The 15728-nt window shown below is 53.7% G+C and overlaps 4 protein-coding genes across 4 annotated transcripts; 1 reads left to right on the forward strand and 3 right to left on the reverse strand.

Moving 5' to 3' along the window:
- Positions 1-610: 610 nt before the first annotated feature.
- Positions 611-2509, forward strand: J7T54_001222 (ferric reductase like transmembrane component; the record flags this gene model as incomplete). Its single annotated transcript, XM_051507281.1, has 2 exons — positions 611-719; positions 1077-2509. 2 exons carry the CDS (start codon positions 611-613, stop codon positions 2507-2509), a joined length of 1542 nt encoding a protein of 513 aa, XP_051361574.1.
- Positions 2510-3220: 711 nt separating this feature from the next.
- On the reverse strand, positions 3221-4677 carry J7T54_001223 (uncharacterized protein; the record flags this gene model as incomplete). The annotated part of the gene is made up of 4 exons (XM_051507282.1): positions 3221-3310; positions 3379-3546; positions 3703-4258; positions 4454-4677. 4 exons carry the CDS (start codon positions 4675-4677, stop codon positions 3221-3223), a joined length of 1038 nt encoding a protein of 345 aa, XP_051361575.1.
- A 3085-nt stretch (positions 4678-7762) lies between these two features.
- On the reverse strand, positions 7763-10045 carry J7T54_001224 (Pentafunctional AROM polypeptide-like protein; the record flags this gene model as incomplete). The annotated part of the gene is made up of 1 exon (XM_051507283.1): positions 7763-10045. The coding sequence occupies one exon, from the start codon at positions 10043-10045 to the stop codon at positions 7763-7765; it is 2283 nt and encodes a 760-aa protein (XP_051361576.1).
- A 1936-nt stretch (positions 10046-11981) lies between these two features.
- J7T54_001225 (Major Facilitator Superfamily) lies at positions 11982-13835 on the reverse strand (the record flags this gene model as incomplete). Its single annotated transcript, XM_051507284.1, has 3 exons — positions 11982-13082; positions 13133-13551; positions 13607-13835. The coding sequence occupies 3 exons, from the start codon at positions 13833-13835 to the stop codon at positions 11982-11984; spliced, it is 1749 nt and encodes a 582-aa protein (XP_051361577.1).
- Between the last annotated feature and the right edge of the window lie 1893 nt (positions 13836-15728).

The following is a 15728-nucleotide window of genomic DNA, read 5'->3' on the forward strand; positions in this document are numbered from 1 at the left end:
CCATCTAACGACGTGAAGTGCGAGGGCTTCTCAGGGCAACGAGGGCGGCCTTCCCGCCAACCCAAGAGATCGTTACAATAGTTTTGATGTATCGAATTGAGATGCATCGGAAGTATCAAAGTGCTCCCTCAAATCAACCATGACTGTACAGCACAGGGCAAACTCCATCCAGCGGATAAAACACGTTTGAGGTTCATGGAGACAGTCGCCACCGGCAGGGCTAGATTGAAACTACGGCTCCACGTTAGATTATTACTTCCTGCCTCGCAGGTGTCCTGGTTCTCGAAACCAGCCTTAAGCGTGTTGGATGTGACCCGCTGTTGGGATGCTGCGGCCCGCTTCCCGACCGGCATCACGAAACGTGACGGGTCCACGCAATATACATGATGTCTTGGCTGGACGACTATGACCAAGATCGTTTCAATGGTGGTTGCGGAATCGAGCTGCACCTCGCAGTGCCTGACGTTATTCTTGAGACGAACAGTTGCACTTGAACTTCTCATACTCCGTAAAGCTCTTATAATGGGTTCAGCAATCGCACGCTCGGTTTCGTGGTGGCTTGCTAGTCACAGCTTCATGTTGCGCCACTCAAATACATCCAACTCCCATCATGGATCTCAAACGCTCGCATATGCAAAATTTCACCCTCGACACCGAGGTCGAGCACCACTGGGGCTATGCCGACCGTCAAATCCCATGCCTCACGGACCCCGGGTCCTGTGAGTACCTTGACGCCGTCTACGGCGCTCACGATCGTGGGATGACCTACGTCGGCGTACTATGGCTCACTATTGCAACTGTGTTGAGTGTTTGGGGCTTCGCACGGCTGCTTTGGCCCAAAGGTAGCCCCGGGCAAGGCGGACTTGCCCGTTTTTCCCGGGCGGCGTCGTCGACGTCGCGAACATACCTCCTTACCGACTGCTGGCGACCAATCTTCGGAAGAACGACAAGACTACAGGTGCTCATATTGGCCACACTGACGGCCTACTTGACTGTCTGGTCATTCGTTGGTATCACTTACAAGCACTGGACCACACCGGTCCAAGATCACCCTGGTCTCCACAATACCAGGTCAGGTCTCGGTCCTTGGTCAGACAGAGTCGGCGTGCTGGCATACGCCTTGACGCCACTTTCTGTTCTCCTCGGCAGCCGTGAATCACTCCTCAGCCTGATCACCGGCGTTCCATACCAGAATTTCAACTTTCTGCATCGCTGGCTCGGGTACATCATTGTGGTCCAAGGGGCACTGCACACCATTGGCTGGTGTATCATTGAAATCAGACTCTATCAACCCCAGCCAGATGTCGGAGCCGAATGGATCGTGCAACTCTACATGATCTGGGGACTTGTAGCGATGACCACATTGCTGTTGCTCTACGTACTGACACTTCCCTTCGTCATACGCCGGACGGGTTACGAGTTCTTCCGCAAGTCACACTATGTTCTCGCCATGGTGTACTGTGGCGCATGCATCGGTCACTGGAAGCAGCTGCACTGCTTTCTGACCCCCTCCATCATCCTCTGGAGTCTGGATCGATGCACTCGGCTTCTTCGAACGTGGCTCATCCACCGCAAAACTATCAATGACAAGGGTGGTCTGTTCAACTCAGCACAAGCCTCCGTAACACGATTCCCAGATCACGATGACGGCGACATTGTTCGATTGGATTTCAAGCACCCACAGAAGCCCTGGAGCATCGGTCAACATTTTTATATATGCTTTACAGATGGCAGCATCTGGCAGTCGCATCCATTCACACCCCTAAACCTCCCCGAGCGAGCCGCTGACGGCACAACGCAACACTCTTACATCCTCCGCGCCAAGGGCGGCGAGACGAGAAAAATGGCGGAGATTCTAGCTGAGACAAGAAAGTCTACCACGGGTGTCATCCTCACAGGCCCATATGGGGCGAACATCACACGCTCGCTGACGTCGACCGACAACGTCCTCTGCATCGCCGGTGGCACTGGAATCACCTACGTTCTTCCGGTCGTTATGGACGTCTGCCGTCGCCCGGCTGTCAATCGCAAGGTCGAAATTGTCTGGTTTGTGCGTCACCGCACTGACGTTGACTGGATCAAACCAGAGCTTAACGTTCTCGAGGACCAGGATAATGGCACCGAGCTCAAGATTCGCATCTTCACCACCCGCGACACTATTGATGATACCGACGAGCCTTCAACTCCCATATCAGATGACAGTGGTTTATCCAGTGATGACGAGAAGAAGTCACCGTCATCGCCGCGCCAACGAAAGCTCATCACGATCCGCCCTAGCACAGCAGCAGCAACGGCAGGCAACAGCGGCCATCCCAATGTCAAGCCCATTGTTCAGCACTTTGTCGAAAGGACGGTCTCTGGACCAACTAAAGTATATAGCAGTGGACCAGGAAGGATGATGTCTGAACTGAGAGAAGCCATTGCTGGGCTAAACTCAGGGACAAGGGTGTGGAAAGATCAGCAGCGACACGACGTGTCCCTGGAGTGTGATGAGCGGCTAGAGTATTGAGGGTAGCTCAAATGAAATGAGATAGCAAGAATCACAAAAACGTGCCATTTTGAACGTGGTCGTGGAATATTGTGCAAGCAGATATTCCGGCTCCTATAACCTCTCTCCATTCAGGGGTTGAGCCCCGCTGCTAGAAAAAAGTCCAATTCGGAGCCCCCGGCACCGTTATTGATTCTTTGCTCATTCTCCGCCAGCTGTTCCAGTAAGCTAAGGAAAGGATCTTTCTCATCGCCCTGGCCGGTAGTAATGCTGCCACTGTTGCTCCCATTCTCAGGACTGGGCGCCGCAGGCTTGCCTGAGGTCGCCAGCTGACCCACTCTGGTCTGGCCATCTTCATTGTGCCATGCAGCTGGACTGCTAAATGCATTTGTTGGCAGAGTTCCGAACATGGGGTCGAAGCTTGCAGAATCGCCCATCAAGTTGGATTCTTGTGCGTTGGGGCCCCCACCAAAGCTGAAGTCTGAGTTGAAGCCCGCCTGTTTCGAGAGACTTTGACCACCGGCAGTTTGCTGATTCGAGATTGCAAAATCGGCGGAACTGATGCGGTTGCTGTTGCCCAGCCCACTCTCGCCAAAGCCTGCCATTCGTTGGTGGTTACCAGGCTGATGGTGATGCGAAAGACTCTGTAGGCCGACGGATGCGTCTGCAAGGGACGCAAAGCCTCCTTGGTTTGAGACTGAATGACGAGTTCGCGTGGGACTTGCCAAAGCATCAGTCGGTGCTGTTTCCAATACGGGTATTGTGTTGAGATCCGGGCGACTCTTTGACGATGAAGCGGTGCTCTTTCTCTTCAGGCTGGGCCTGCTTGCTTCAGCACGGGGCGCGAAGAGATCGGATCCTGAGTAGGCATCGATAGTAAAATCAATTACCGCGTCTGAGAGGCTCAGGTTGGCAGGATCGAATTGGAAGGTCTGGCCATTGGGGCCCATGAGATTAGCATAGCGTTCGAAAAAGTCCTCCAGGTGGAAGGATGGCGTGTATCTCATGCTGCTACCAGCCAGCGTTTTGACAAGTTCACCATGGGCTGTGTACATCCCCTGCAGAGTCTCGCGATGATGCTGCACGCTTGCCCACGCATATCGCAATTCACTTAAATGTTGTAGTTCTCGAGATAGAAAATGTGGCGATGAGCTGAAGACGCTCATTTCTGTAACTGCGCCTTGTTTCGAGTAATGAGCTCCGTGGATATGTACCGTGCCTGCCGTGCAGATGCAGTATCCAACAAATGCAGGCCATTCGATGGTGTTGGCCTGTTTACCCAGCTCTATCAGCTCAGCAATGGCGTTCGCGTGCAGAAAGCACATGTTGGTCGCCTCGATCTGCCATGATTCGTGCTGGCCGCTTCCAGCGAGCTCGGCCAAGTCGATGGGCAGAAATGGTCGATAGATGAGGCAGTGCACTAGGTGGTAGATGAGTTTGCTCAATACTAAAACAGTAGAGTCGCTCTGCCCGAAGAGGGCCTCCAGGCTGGAGAAGACGTCGTCGGTTCCTGAAGCCCAGGTGTCTAGATCCTGGCGAATCTTTGACAGATTCGAGAGCGAGTGCCAGGGGAAGTGGGAATCTCCCCTCACGCCGCCCGCCGCTAGGTAGCGATTTGTCGTGCCCAGGATCCTCGTAATGTCAATGAGCATGCCTGTGCTCCCCTGTGACTTCCGCCCGGTTCCTTGGAAGTGCTGCAGATTTGATCCAGCCTGGAAAAACTCGCCATCAATGAACCCAGTCCCAGGGCCCAGTGACCAGGCTGGCAATCTAAGCATGACAGTTTTGTCACTGATCAGAGACGGACGCTTCGAGCCACAGGCGGCAAAGCGGTCCAGCAAGTAACAAGTCCAAAACAAATGGCGCCGGAGTTCCTTCTCAGGTGGGGATTTATTCGCATGATCTACTTCACGGTGTATTTCGAGTGCCATTGCCATTCCGACTGCCGTCGTCAGGAGCATGTACGCTCTCTTGCCTTTGCCCGAAGCGATGAAGGATGTGACGAGCAAAAGCATCGTTTGGAGACCATCGAGAGTGGGATCTTCCGTGTCCACGGCACGTCTTGCGCATGTCGCAAACTCTTCGCTCAGATCGACGGCGGCCTGATAGCCGCCAGGATGTGGTGTATACTTTGACGCAACCGCAAATATCGCGTGCTGCAGAAACCCTGGTAGTTGACCGAGCTGCATCCGCTGTCTAGTTGCCGATTCGTCAAGTATGTGGTAGGGTTTTGCATGGAACCGAGAGAAGTATGTGTCAAGATAGATCTCAGACCCTAGGGAAGGCGACTTGGTGTCACTGAGCGGTGTGAGCGGAATATGACTTATCAAGGATTTAATGTCGTACCTTTCTGGCTTTGCGCATTGGCCGCTACCGAGGAACTGCCCTTCCTGCGGTGAATTTTTGTTCTCGCTTGCTTGGCGTTTCGCTGGCGGTTCTGTTGTAGCTTCTTCATCCTCTTCCCTTGCCTTCTTTTCACCAGAATCCCCCGAGGTCGAACTGGGATCTTGTTCGGCGTTTTTTTCTCTCAGCTTCGCCTCCAAGCCATCGACGCGCTTCAGAAGAGCATCGAGCACGTCGGTCTTAGGTCCCCTCTTCTTCGGTATAGCGTCTTGATGTATGTCAGCGGGCGTTGCGCAGGATCACGCAGGAGCGATTGGTCCAACGTACCATATATACAAGGGCATTGAAAAACTTGGCAGGCTTCACAAGTGGGCCTCAGTCGATTGCACTTGATCTTTCGTTTTCTGCATGATTTGCAGTTCATCGACTCTCTAGGCTCGTTGCTCATCCTGCGTGTCGGAAGCCGCTCAATGCCAACCTGCGGCCGAGCAGCAGCCAGCCCCGATTGTGGTCCAGAAATCTGGCCAGATCCCCCTGAGCCTTCATAGATGGAAACGCTCATCTCTTGGGCGACATGAGCGGACATATGCGGTGAGCTTCGTCCGGTGTGCCAAGTGAAGTGAATGGTGGTCCGTTGCTCCTCGATGTCGGCGTGAGACTCGTTTCATCGATTGCAAGCACAATATCCGGTTGGGTAGGCGAAGAGGATGTCGTGTTTGATAGCTTGTCACGCCGCGAAACTCATTCTGAGCGGTAATCTCGGTGCGCCGTCGTTGGTGTGAATCATCGGCCGCTTGACAGGTTGAGAAGGGTCTTTGTTTGACACTTGGAAGTACCCTCCAAGTTAGGGCGTCTTGTGGGCAAAGAGTCGTCAGGAAACCGGCAACAACGCGAGCCAGGCGGTCTCTCGGTAGTCGATGGGCGCGCAACGAAGGGACGGCTGAAGAACGTGGAGAGTGTGGAGGGCAAAGATGGGGAAGATGATGAGGGTTCGTTCAGACAGGGTGAGCGCTCGCACTTGCAGTGGACATAAAAATGCATGTAGGCGGTTCAAGGCTCCTACCCCATGTTCCAATATCACTCCTGCCCGTGACCCCCCCGTCCCTCCTCATTCTCCCCGGTCCCCACTTCTCAAACAGGGAAGGGCCACCCTGCACCGCTTCGCAAATTCCTTGCTCATCATCTGCCTAGTAATTAATGCGCACAATTATATCCGTTCTTGTGGCAGCTGTTGTACAGCCTTAGCGTAGTAGGCAAAGAGCCCGCGGTTCAGGTTGCATTCATCTTGCGTGCGACATCATGTTGCAAATGGCACCAATGAGGGTAGACGTTGTCAATGCCCGGAGCAAGGCTTGCAGATTATGACGGTCCAAACACTCTGTTAAGCTTAGATTTCCTGAGAATGTGGAGACGGGGTTAGCGCGAATATCTGCTTGAGGGACATCAGATTGAGTTTGAGCAGGGATCAACTGAGCGTCGTCAGGCCTGCGCGGAACCCGAGTCTCGCAAGCTTTTCCCAGACTACAGGTCTGGTCTAGTAACGTAACAACTCCTAGAGGAAGGCTGACAGCGGTTCAAAGCCAACCTGGAGGAAGGTGTTAATAACAAGATATGTCTAGTAATGTTCTAGATCGACTACACCTCCAAAACAAGCGTGGCTGTTCCACCACGAACCAAGAATTCAAGTCTTCAAATAAAATAACCACTGGAAGTCTGCCGTGATCCATTACTATCACGACGGACAGAAATTGAAACTAAAGCTACTTTTGGAAGGCATAGCCAGTATCTGTGCGTTATGAGGGCGGCTTATGTCTTGATGACTTGTGAATCCCCGGATCTTGGCTGACTCCACTCCTGCAAACCAATCTATTTTGATGTAATCGATGTCCATAATTGGGTTACCAGGCAGCAAGTGTGGGTGGGATACCCCATCATTTTGCTGGTGTAGCCGAGAGTGCCTAACAACAATCCAATTTCTGTCTTAGCTGCAGACACACAAGCACCTCGGGGTATGCCCTTCCATATATGCCAATGCATGGTCATTCACCGGCTGAAGTATTGCAATTATAAAGTAGAGGAGGAGAATATGCTCTTGGTGGCATTCACTATTTCAGCGTCGATTTGACCATCTCCGTCGTCAAATTCAACCAAGTCTATCTATCATTCATGTTGAGTGCAAGCAAAGTAACGAATGTGCTTGTGAGCAAATTGTCAACCCCACCTGCCCAACTTCCCCCCTGATGTGTCGGTCGTCTCGGCCGAGGATCGGTGGTGCATCATGCCGAAATGACCGAAGGGGGTGGGACTGGCGGTTGCGAATGGTCGTGGCAGCAGCTGAGCAGAGCAGATTTATTTTGGCAGCACATGGATGCCGCTATCTGGGCTGTTTCTGGCTCGAGCCTCTGACCGCGAGAGCTGTTCGCTGGGCCACCATAGCTTGCCGAGCTCTTGCCGAGGAAAGATCAAGTATCACAAGCGCAGAACATTTCTATGAAAGAGAGGGTTGCAGATTCTCACAAAGAAGAAGGCGACCGGGAAGCTGAGAACTTGAGAGCCCAAGAACGGATACGAATCAATATATATATACACACTCGAAATGAAACGCCAATAAAGCTCATGGTGTGCTAGTGGACTTGCGCCCCCTTGTCGTCCAGGTCGCCAACGCCAACAAACGCCCGTAGTGTCCACGTCTTGCGGTGCAGCAAGCGAACGGCCGACATTCTCATAAATGTATCCGTATGTTCCAAAGAAATCACCACGCTGAAAGGGGACTTCAAGCTTGAAGTTTGCATCAGCGGCCGCCCCGTGAAGATATATCAGTATCCAGATCGAGTTCGGAAGTGCTTCCGAGGCAGGGCCAACCATTCACCGGAACGTACGTACCCCAGTAGCTGGGCCCTAAGCTGATTTGAGATATATCGACCTGGTACTTCAAAACATCCGCCCGCTGGCAAGTCTCACAAAGCTATAAGGAACATTCTGGCCGATGAGCAGCCGGAGACTCTCCACCGTAGTAAAGGCAGCAACATCGGCGGCCCCATAGGCAGCGAAGCCGCTTTTCTCAGCGACGGCGCCAGGATCGCTCCGCTTGCGCACGGCGCCGTCGGCCAAGTCCAGAAAGACACGTCTCGTGTTTGAACCGTTGGACATGCCAACGCCCCCAAATATCCTGATCAACATGCCGACCAGGTGGCTCTTCTCGGGACCAAGAGCAGACACGATGAGGAAAGGTGCGCTATCCTCCGTCGTCGACCTCGCTCGTCGCAGACTTTCGAGGCTAATAAACTGCTCGATCGGAGGGGCGTTTCGGGCCAGCGCTGTTGGTGTCCTGAAGCCGACGGTGTAGATCTTGGAGATTCTCAGCGCTTTCATGGCGAAAAGAGTAGCGGCCGCATCATCCGATGAAGCGGCCAGGACGACGGCAGTCCTCCCTGCATAGGCAGACGGAGCCAGATCGCGTGTCAACGTGCTCACGATGCCTTTCCAGCTCGCGTTGTCCAGTATGAGGGAGGCGTTTGGTGGTAGCGCGGATTGACCGAGGCGACTCATCAAATCGGCAGACTTTGGGCGTGGGCTGGCAGGCGCTGAAGTTGGTGTGGAATTGGCAGCAGACTGCGACCCCGATCGCACCACGATTGTGTCAAAGATGCCAATCACACGTGCGGCTTCCGTCAGAACCGGGCCATTGCCGTTGTTCATGTTGGCGAAAAAGGGACTGCGCTTAAGCAAAGACTGGTACGAGAAACCTGGGTCGAGATATGCGCCTCCAAAGTGCTTCTGGTTGCACCAGGCGTCAATGCCCGCTGGACTCCCTGGTTGTCGCTCTACAATGGAGAAGTGATGTGGCAGGCCCAACTCATTGAAACATTTTTCGTAAAAGGGTGCCTGTGGGGTGGCACTGCGCGATGCCGTGCTGCTAATACCATAGATATTCTTCCGGGGCAACTGTCCGAGCAGAGCAAGCGCCGAGTTGATCTCTGCCGTGCTCATCTGACCAGGCGCCGCAATGATGGGAAGCAATGGATGCGTGATCGGGGTGAAGACCTTGTTCAGGGTCCTCGAGAACTGACCTGTCTCGCCCATGTTGACCGCTGACAATGGCGGTGCATTGGGATAATCCGAGTGCATCCTGGAACGGAAATACTCCAGCTCAAAATTCTCGTTGTGCTCAGTGATGATGGCAATCATCTTGATGATATCGGCGTAGGGTATTGACCTCTCGAACACGGTTTGCGCATAGGGTGAAGGCCACTTGAACGTCCCAGAGAAATCATGGAAAGCGGACATGATCTTCGAATTGCCCCTTTTCTCAAACAAGGATTGGCGGATATGCTCGGGCAGCCACAATTCAACATCAATGTATTCCACGCCCCACTGAATAGCGCGGTAGAGGTACTCGTAAAAGAGATCAGGGTCATCCATCGGGAATCTTCCATTCTCGTTCGTGCATCGGGTGGTGAAGATGAGGGGCAGCTCCGTCCTCTGCCTGAGCAACATGACCTGCTCGCCGACATAACTGAGACTAGGGACCGACGAGTAGGATCCATCGCTAAGTGTTTCGCGCAGCAGGTCCACGCGGATTTCCACTGCATCAGACCCCACTGTCAAGATGTCCAGATTCGGCAAGGCTGCCCTCACGTCGGGAAATGTGGTTGAGATAAAGTAGGTTCGAGGTTTCTCCATGAGTTCCTTGTGGTGACTGACCTGGCCGAGGGTGAATGCGATGAATCTTGACAGGTCTCGCCGAACGAACGGTGAATCGTTGTACAGGAATTCGAAATCACACTGCTTGGACAAATGCACGTCTGGAGGCATTCCAAGTCTCACGCAGTGGGCGTTGATGGCAACAACGAGACCCTGGTCCCTTGACTCAATGTCCAGCTTCGCTGATGGAGCCTCAACCCCCACCACCAGACCTCGCTCCTCGCTGCTGACGTCCCGGAAACCGTTCTTGAGTCGATATGGCTTTCCTAACACCTCTGCAAAGACTGAGACAATTTGGTCCTGCCCTGGTCCGAAGACGATGACCGCAATGCGCGAATCCCCCGTCTGCGGTACACCTGCACCAAAGGCTGCATTGTTCATGAGTGGACCTTGGCTCGGATGATCGACATCCATCTTGACAGGCATAGTCGTCGAGTGCTTCATCGATGATGTAGACGTCGGCCCGGGGCTCGGGCTAGCGCTCGATAGAAGTTGCTGAACGGCCGCCATTGCAACTGCTCAGCCGGGTTCGTCTGTCCCTTAGACTCAAAAGGCGTCTCGGATTCGTGTGCGATGCTTCACCATAGCACAACCAAGTGCCTGATCCTCAAAGCTTCCCACCAAAGCTTCCCGCCCTCAAGACGAATGCAGGGCACAAACGGTGCAAATGCAGAGTTCAGGCCTCCCTCGTCTGCCGTATGCCAAAATTCCCTGGTCATGCAGTGGTGTCGCAAAACGGGCTCGTGGTGGTTGTCGATTGTCGATGAAGCCCGCGGAGCCAAGAGCACCGAAATGCAAGTGATATGACGGATAGCTAAAGTAGAGCGGCAGCAGGATGTCAGGTCGAGCGTAGCTGGAAGAGCAGCAAGTTGGAAGTGTAGCTATATGGATGGTGCGGAAGTAGGTTGCTGATATGAGCCGACGGTTCAATGTAAAGAGTGAATCTCACGATCGACAGACAGCGTTCCGCGCTTGCATAGGCGCAGATGAACCAGCAAAGTCGCGGTTGAACTTGGTCTGCGCGCACGGGTGGGTTATGGCTTTGACTGCTGTGTTCAAAGCGGACGGGCTTCGACGCAGATAGCAGTATCGAAACTATCTTGGGTCGCAGAAACGCAGGAACTGTGCATTCAATCGCCACAAATTGTGCCGGGAGACAGTGCGGATGACGGCTGGACGGACTCTCCGTAGCAATGGCAGGCCGCAGGGCAGTCCAGGATCTGGGGAACAGCTGTTGTTGTTGGTGGAGGCGCGGGAGCACAGGGGTACAGCCTCGGACTGAATTAATCCACCACCAAATATCGGTGCAGCAATGATATTACTGTTCTCTGCTTCCGAGGGCTTATACCATGATCTGACGCGAGCCAGGCACCCAGGTCGTATGAGATTGTCGTGCTGGTCCTACGCCCGGCGACGCACGCTTCCAGAGATGAACCACTAGCCTCAGCACTTGGCGTCAGCAGTCTAGAAGTCCTGGACTGGACAAGGTCCTCGAGACTCGAGTGGTCAAAAAAGGACGGACGTTGCGCGCGCGGTGGTGTAAAGTTGGGGTAAAACAGAGGGCTAATCCACCTCCACTACCCAAGGGTCCCAAAGTGCCCCACCCATCCTTAGCCTGAGCGCGGTAATCATTTCTCCTCGAATCACGTTGGCGGATTCAAGCCACCACCTGCACCACACGCCCTGGAGGCCTGGACTCCGGACTCTGGAGTCCTAGACCCCTCTCCAATCGTGATATCGACATGCCAGTACCTAACCATTACCTCTTGACTTCAATGTTAGACATCGCTTACGAAGATTCAATTGGTCTTCTCGCTGTCTTTCCGCTCGCTTCCCGTTGGCTGATACCTAATCAGCCTATAATCAATTGCATTGAGGCTCGAGCTCGCAGCTCTCCACTGGCCTCAATGTGCTGAACGACACCAGTTCAGAAATGGACGCTGCAACACCAAAGGATCAATATCTACGTAACTTAGGCTATACGATCATGAGAGTTCATGAGGTGTAATTACTGACCGAATTCGTCAACTTTAGGTGCGATTTGGACTACGAACACTGGCAACCTCTGATCCTGGCTGTTCATCACAGCAGTGCTATAGAAAAGTGTCCTCGGAGAACGAAGAACGACGCAACATGCCGAAGACCCTCTTGATCACTACGATGATTTCTCCATGCATCATCTCGCACGGGATATGGGCTTGTTGATAGCACATCATGGAACACGCGATAAGCTACAACCTTCATGGTACGCTTGATATCTCGATCCGGAACGGGTTGAGATGTGCGAGGCTCTGTCGAAAGTTCCACGAATCGCATCATCTACGAGCGATTGCATTCCTGAGACATATGCATGAAAAGTTTCAGTAATATCACGAGACCCCGCAGATTCCGCTGTTCCATGCTGGGTTCCTATCGGCAATTACAACGTTGCGTCGTCCTGGGTAAACTACACCTCCTCTGTGCCCTCATTCTCCAGAACGTTGGTCTGCGCCTCCGCCTGTTCCATTACAATCGCCGGCTCAGGCCCTCTCCAGCCCGTCCCGGCCTGCAAGACACAGACCACAATGCCTAGAATGGCGGCAGCTTGCCAGACACCGCGTGTGGCACCAGCATACGCCTGGATAGCCACATCCTTATCTGCTGCGCCAAGGCCACCTTGCCATACCAGCTCGGGGGCTCCAAGTAGCCGAGAGACAAGCCGACGCCTCTCAGGATCGAGAACGTCAGTCTCATCTAGTAGCCTGAAGCCCTCGCTCAGGCTGGACCGTAAGTATCGCGAAAAGATTCCGCCGCCAATCGAGGTGCCGAATGCACCACCAAACCCCCTAAACGTCCCAATGAGACTCGTCGTGATGTATTGAGTCCCGTCGTGACTATGATGTAGCATGTGCGCCAACGTGTAGTTGAGCGCTGCGCCTGTGGCCACGCCGCCAGCAATCACCGATGCAACCAGCGCAGCGAGATGAAAACCTGACGTAGCCACACTTGACAGTGCAAACATGGAGATACTGAAGAGCATAATGGCCACAACACAGGGGAGCCAAAATGAACCATTCCGTCGAATGTGCAAGTAGCCGACAATCAGCCCGCCCGATGCAAAGGCCATGTTGGTCGGCACCAGAACGGCTCCCGCCTCTGCTCGTGGAGTTCCCCTGACTGCGAGCATGAAGATGGGCGCGTAATACAGCACCGTCCAGCGAGCTGACATGAGACCAAGCTGCGCGACGCACGACAGCAGCACCGCGCGAGACTTGAGGACCTGGAGTGGAATGACCGGGTCTGGAGCTACAAAGTTCTCCACGAGCACAAACAAAATGAGAGCGACGGGGGAGAGAACCAAGGGCAGGAATTTGATGGCTCCGCCCCCCAGGCCGAACAAGAATAGCACAATCGTCAATATCAACAGGGCAGCCCCGAGATAGTCGATCCGACGCAGCCTACGAAAGACTGAGAATTCCGAGGGTTTGGTGAAGGAATTCGGCAGAGACAGGAACAGCATCGTCCCAGCCAGAACAGCCACAGGACTTTGTATCCAAAACAAGGCGCGCTGAAGGCCTGTCAGTTTGACAAAGGGCAAAGAGAGGATTCAAGACTCACCCAGCCGACGGCCGGAAGCATGGCACCATAGACGATACCACCGAGTGAAACACCAATACTGAACCCAGCGTTGACCATGCCGAGGGCGACGCCTCTTGTCTTCTTGCTCGTCAGGTCGAGCATCAAGATGATTGCTAGCGTGAGCACGCCTGCACCGCCCATACCCGTGACAACGCGACCGAGCACGAATGCCTCAAAGGAAAGCGCATGCGCCGACACAATGGTACCAATCGCCACGAGTATGGCTACCGGGATGATGAGGCTTCTTGGGGAAAAGACTGCGGCGAGCTTGCCGGCCAGCGGCGCAAGGCTGGACATGGCGATGAGATACGCCGTCGTGAACCACGCAGTGTCGTCGTAGGCCTCCAGGTCGGCAGCTATTGCGCCTTGAATCACGGTTATGCCAGACATGTTCGAGGCTGCCTGCCGTCAGTACTCCGCACTGGCTGTTGGCTGGTCATGGTGGATGGATACCTTGCAGGAAAATGAGCAGCCAGAGACTGAACGCTACAGCTGCGACGCGGAAAGCGCTGAGGCGAACTTTGGGCTCATCACCATGGTCAGTCTTCCGTTCTGAGGGAGAGCTGCCACGTAGAAGTGGTGTTTGCTCGTCATTTTCAGCCTCATCGTGGGGTGCCTGGTCCCTATCATTGCGCGATGCTTCCGAGGTGTGCTCCGGTACGAGAGAATTCGAGGGAGCCATGGCTGCAGATTATCAGGCTCGAAGTCTCGATAGCCTTGCAAAGGCCAATGTGAGGTTCTTCTTGTATGTCGACAGATTGCGGGAGATCAAGCAAGCTGAGGACTGGAAGCATTTGATGCTGACTTCGGCCTGACGTGGATCGATGCGTCGTTGATTGGTAATCGTATCAGGGTTCAGGATCTGAGATCTTCGACGTCCAGACTCAGAAGCGAAAACAGACGGGAAAGTCACCATCATCGAGCAATCAAAGATCTGCCGATTGATGGCGAAGAAGCTCGGTTGTTTGAGCGGTCATTTTGTTAGCCTGGCATTGTTTGCCTCGAGATGGCTTTGCGCTGGCATTTTCCATGGTTGCGGTGGATCCATCATCCCCGAGTCCCCGACCCAGGCGCCGTCATGGTACCGGTGCGCACGGGCCATGGATTATTAGCAAGTAATTATCTGTCCAATTGACATGGAAGGGCTCGTTTAAAGAGGCTGGTGAAATTGTCCAAGATCATAGATTGAGCACTGCGCTCATTTGCGTTCTCGAGCTCGATCCCGTCCAGGGGATATTGATGGTCACGTGATCTGGTTCTTCCATCTTGACGTATGATGCACAACAATGCAAAACGGGCTGAGCTTGAAGTTGACATCGATTGTATTTGGAACTCAGCATCTGACACTTTAAACTCATTGTGGCATTGGCCAAATTGATGCGAGTCCTTAATCTGGCCCATACTTCACATCAAATACATTCGTATATGTATTGGCTGAATCTGACTTCGTGAACGCGAGATTTGTGTGTCGCAATCTATGTAGGGTAGGTGAATCTCACTACCACGCGAGGCCCTTAGCCGTCGGAACCGCCATCCGAACAGGAGGACTTGACAGGCGGTGGCTGCATGCGGAGCAGCGGAGTTGAGACTATGGTGTGAGTCGATATAACCTAGCCTAGGTAGCGAGAAGTCGTGGTGGTTCAGTCGATGCAACGGTAGTGGTCTTTGTCACATGGAAGCTTGATGAATGTGCTCGATATGAGCTCTAATATCGACCTCAGCCTTTCGTGTCAACTTGCAGACCGCAGAATGTCGAGGCTGATGTCTGGGGTAATTTGACTCGGAGAACCTGCGGGGCGAGCGGTTGGGCTCGAGCACGACTCAGCCACTGATTGGCTCAAGTTGCACTGGCGATGATGTCAGTCTTTGGCGGGCTGGGGCGGGTTTTGTAGTGCAGAAATTTGATGCAGCAAATTGATGTGTGCATCTGCGATGATCGACGTGCGGTGAGCCGGGTATACGGATTCCGTACGTAGGTATTACCTGTTTGTCTACATACAGATATGCCTCACCAAGAGTCTCGCCCATTCTCTCAAGCCGTGCTGTGGACGTGGCTACTTAGGGGAGACCACTGTACTTGCATTTACGTACTGTACGTACTCGAACATCTGCCTAATAACTCTGTGCTGCAAGCTTGTAACCAGCGCAACCCGTAGTAGTGAAAAGGTCCGAAACCAAGGTCGGTGTCCAGACTCGAGCAAGGACCGAGTCTACTAATCTACCGAGTCATGCCCGCGTACGCAGCTTTCCGGGGAGCTGGGCGGCTGGCTGCCCGCACTGACCGTTCGCCAAAAGGCACATCATATGGAATTACGGGGCCCGCCTGGGCCCTGGCCTGAAGAACGCACACTGCCTTAGAGATCCCGTGAGCCGTAATTGCTATGAAAAGGCCCGTTAGAAATTAGACTAATCAACGACAAGCTGGTGGCTGGATGAACGGCGCCGCGCGGTGGAGAAACTTTGACAAGAAGCGATGCGACTGGCGCTGACATTGAACTTGACCTCTGCCGCCGCACCACCCGCCTGGTCCATTCTGCGTTCCTCCACACAACCTTGCCGCCTCCTGTCCACCACT

Source organism: Emericellopsis cladophorae, assembly GCF_022114955.1.
Source record: "Emericellopsis cladophorae strain MUM 19.33 chromosome Unknown NODE_29_length_272814_cov_116_152143, whole genome shotgun sequence".
NCBI classification, from domain to species: domain Eukaryota; kingdom Fungi; phylum Ascomycota; class Sordariomycetes; order Hypocreales; family Bionectriaceae; genus Emericellopsis; species Emericellopsis cladophorae.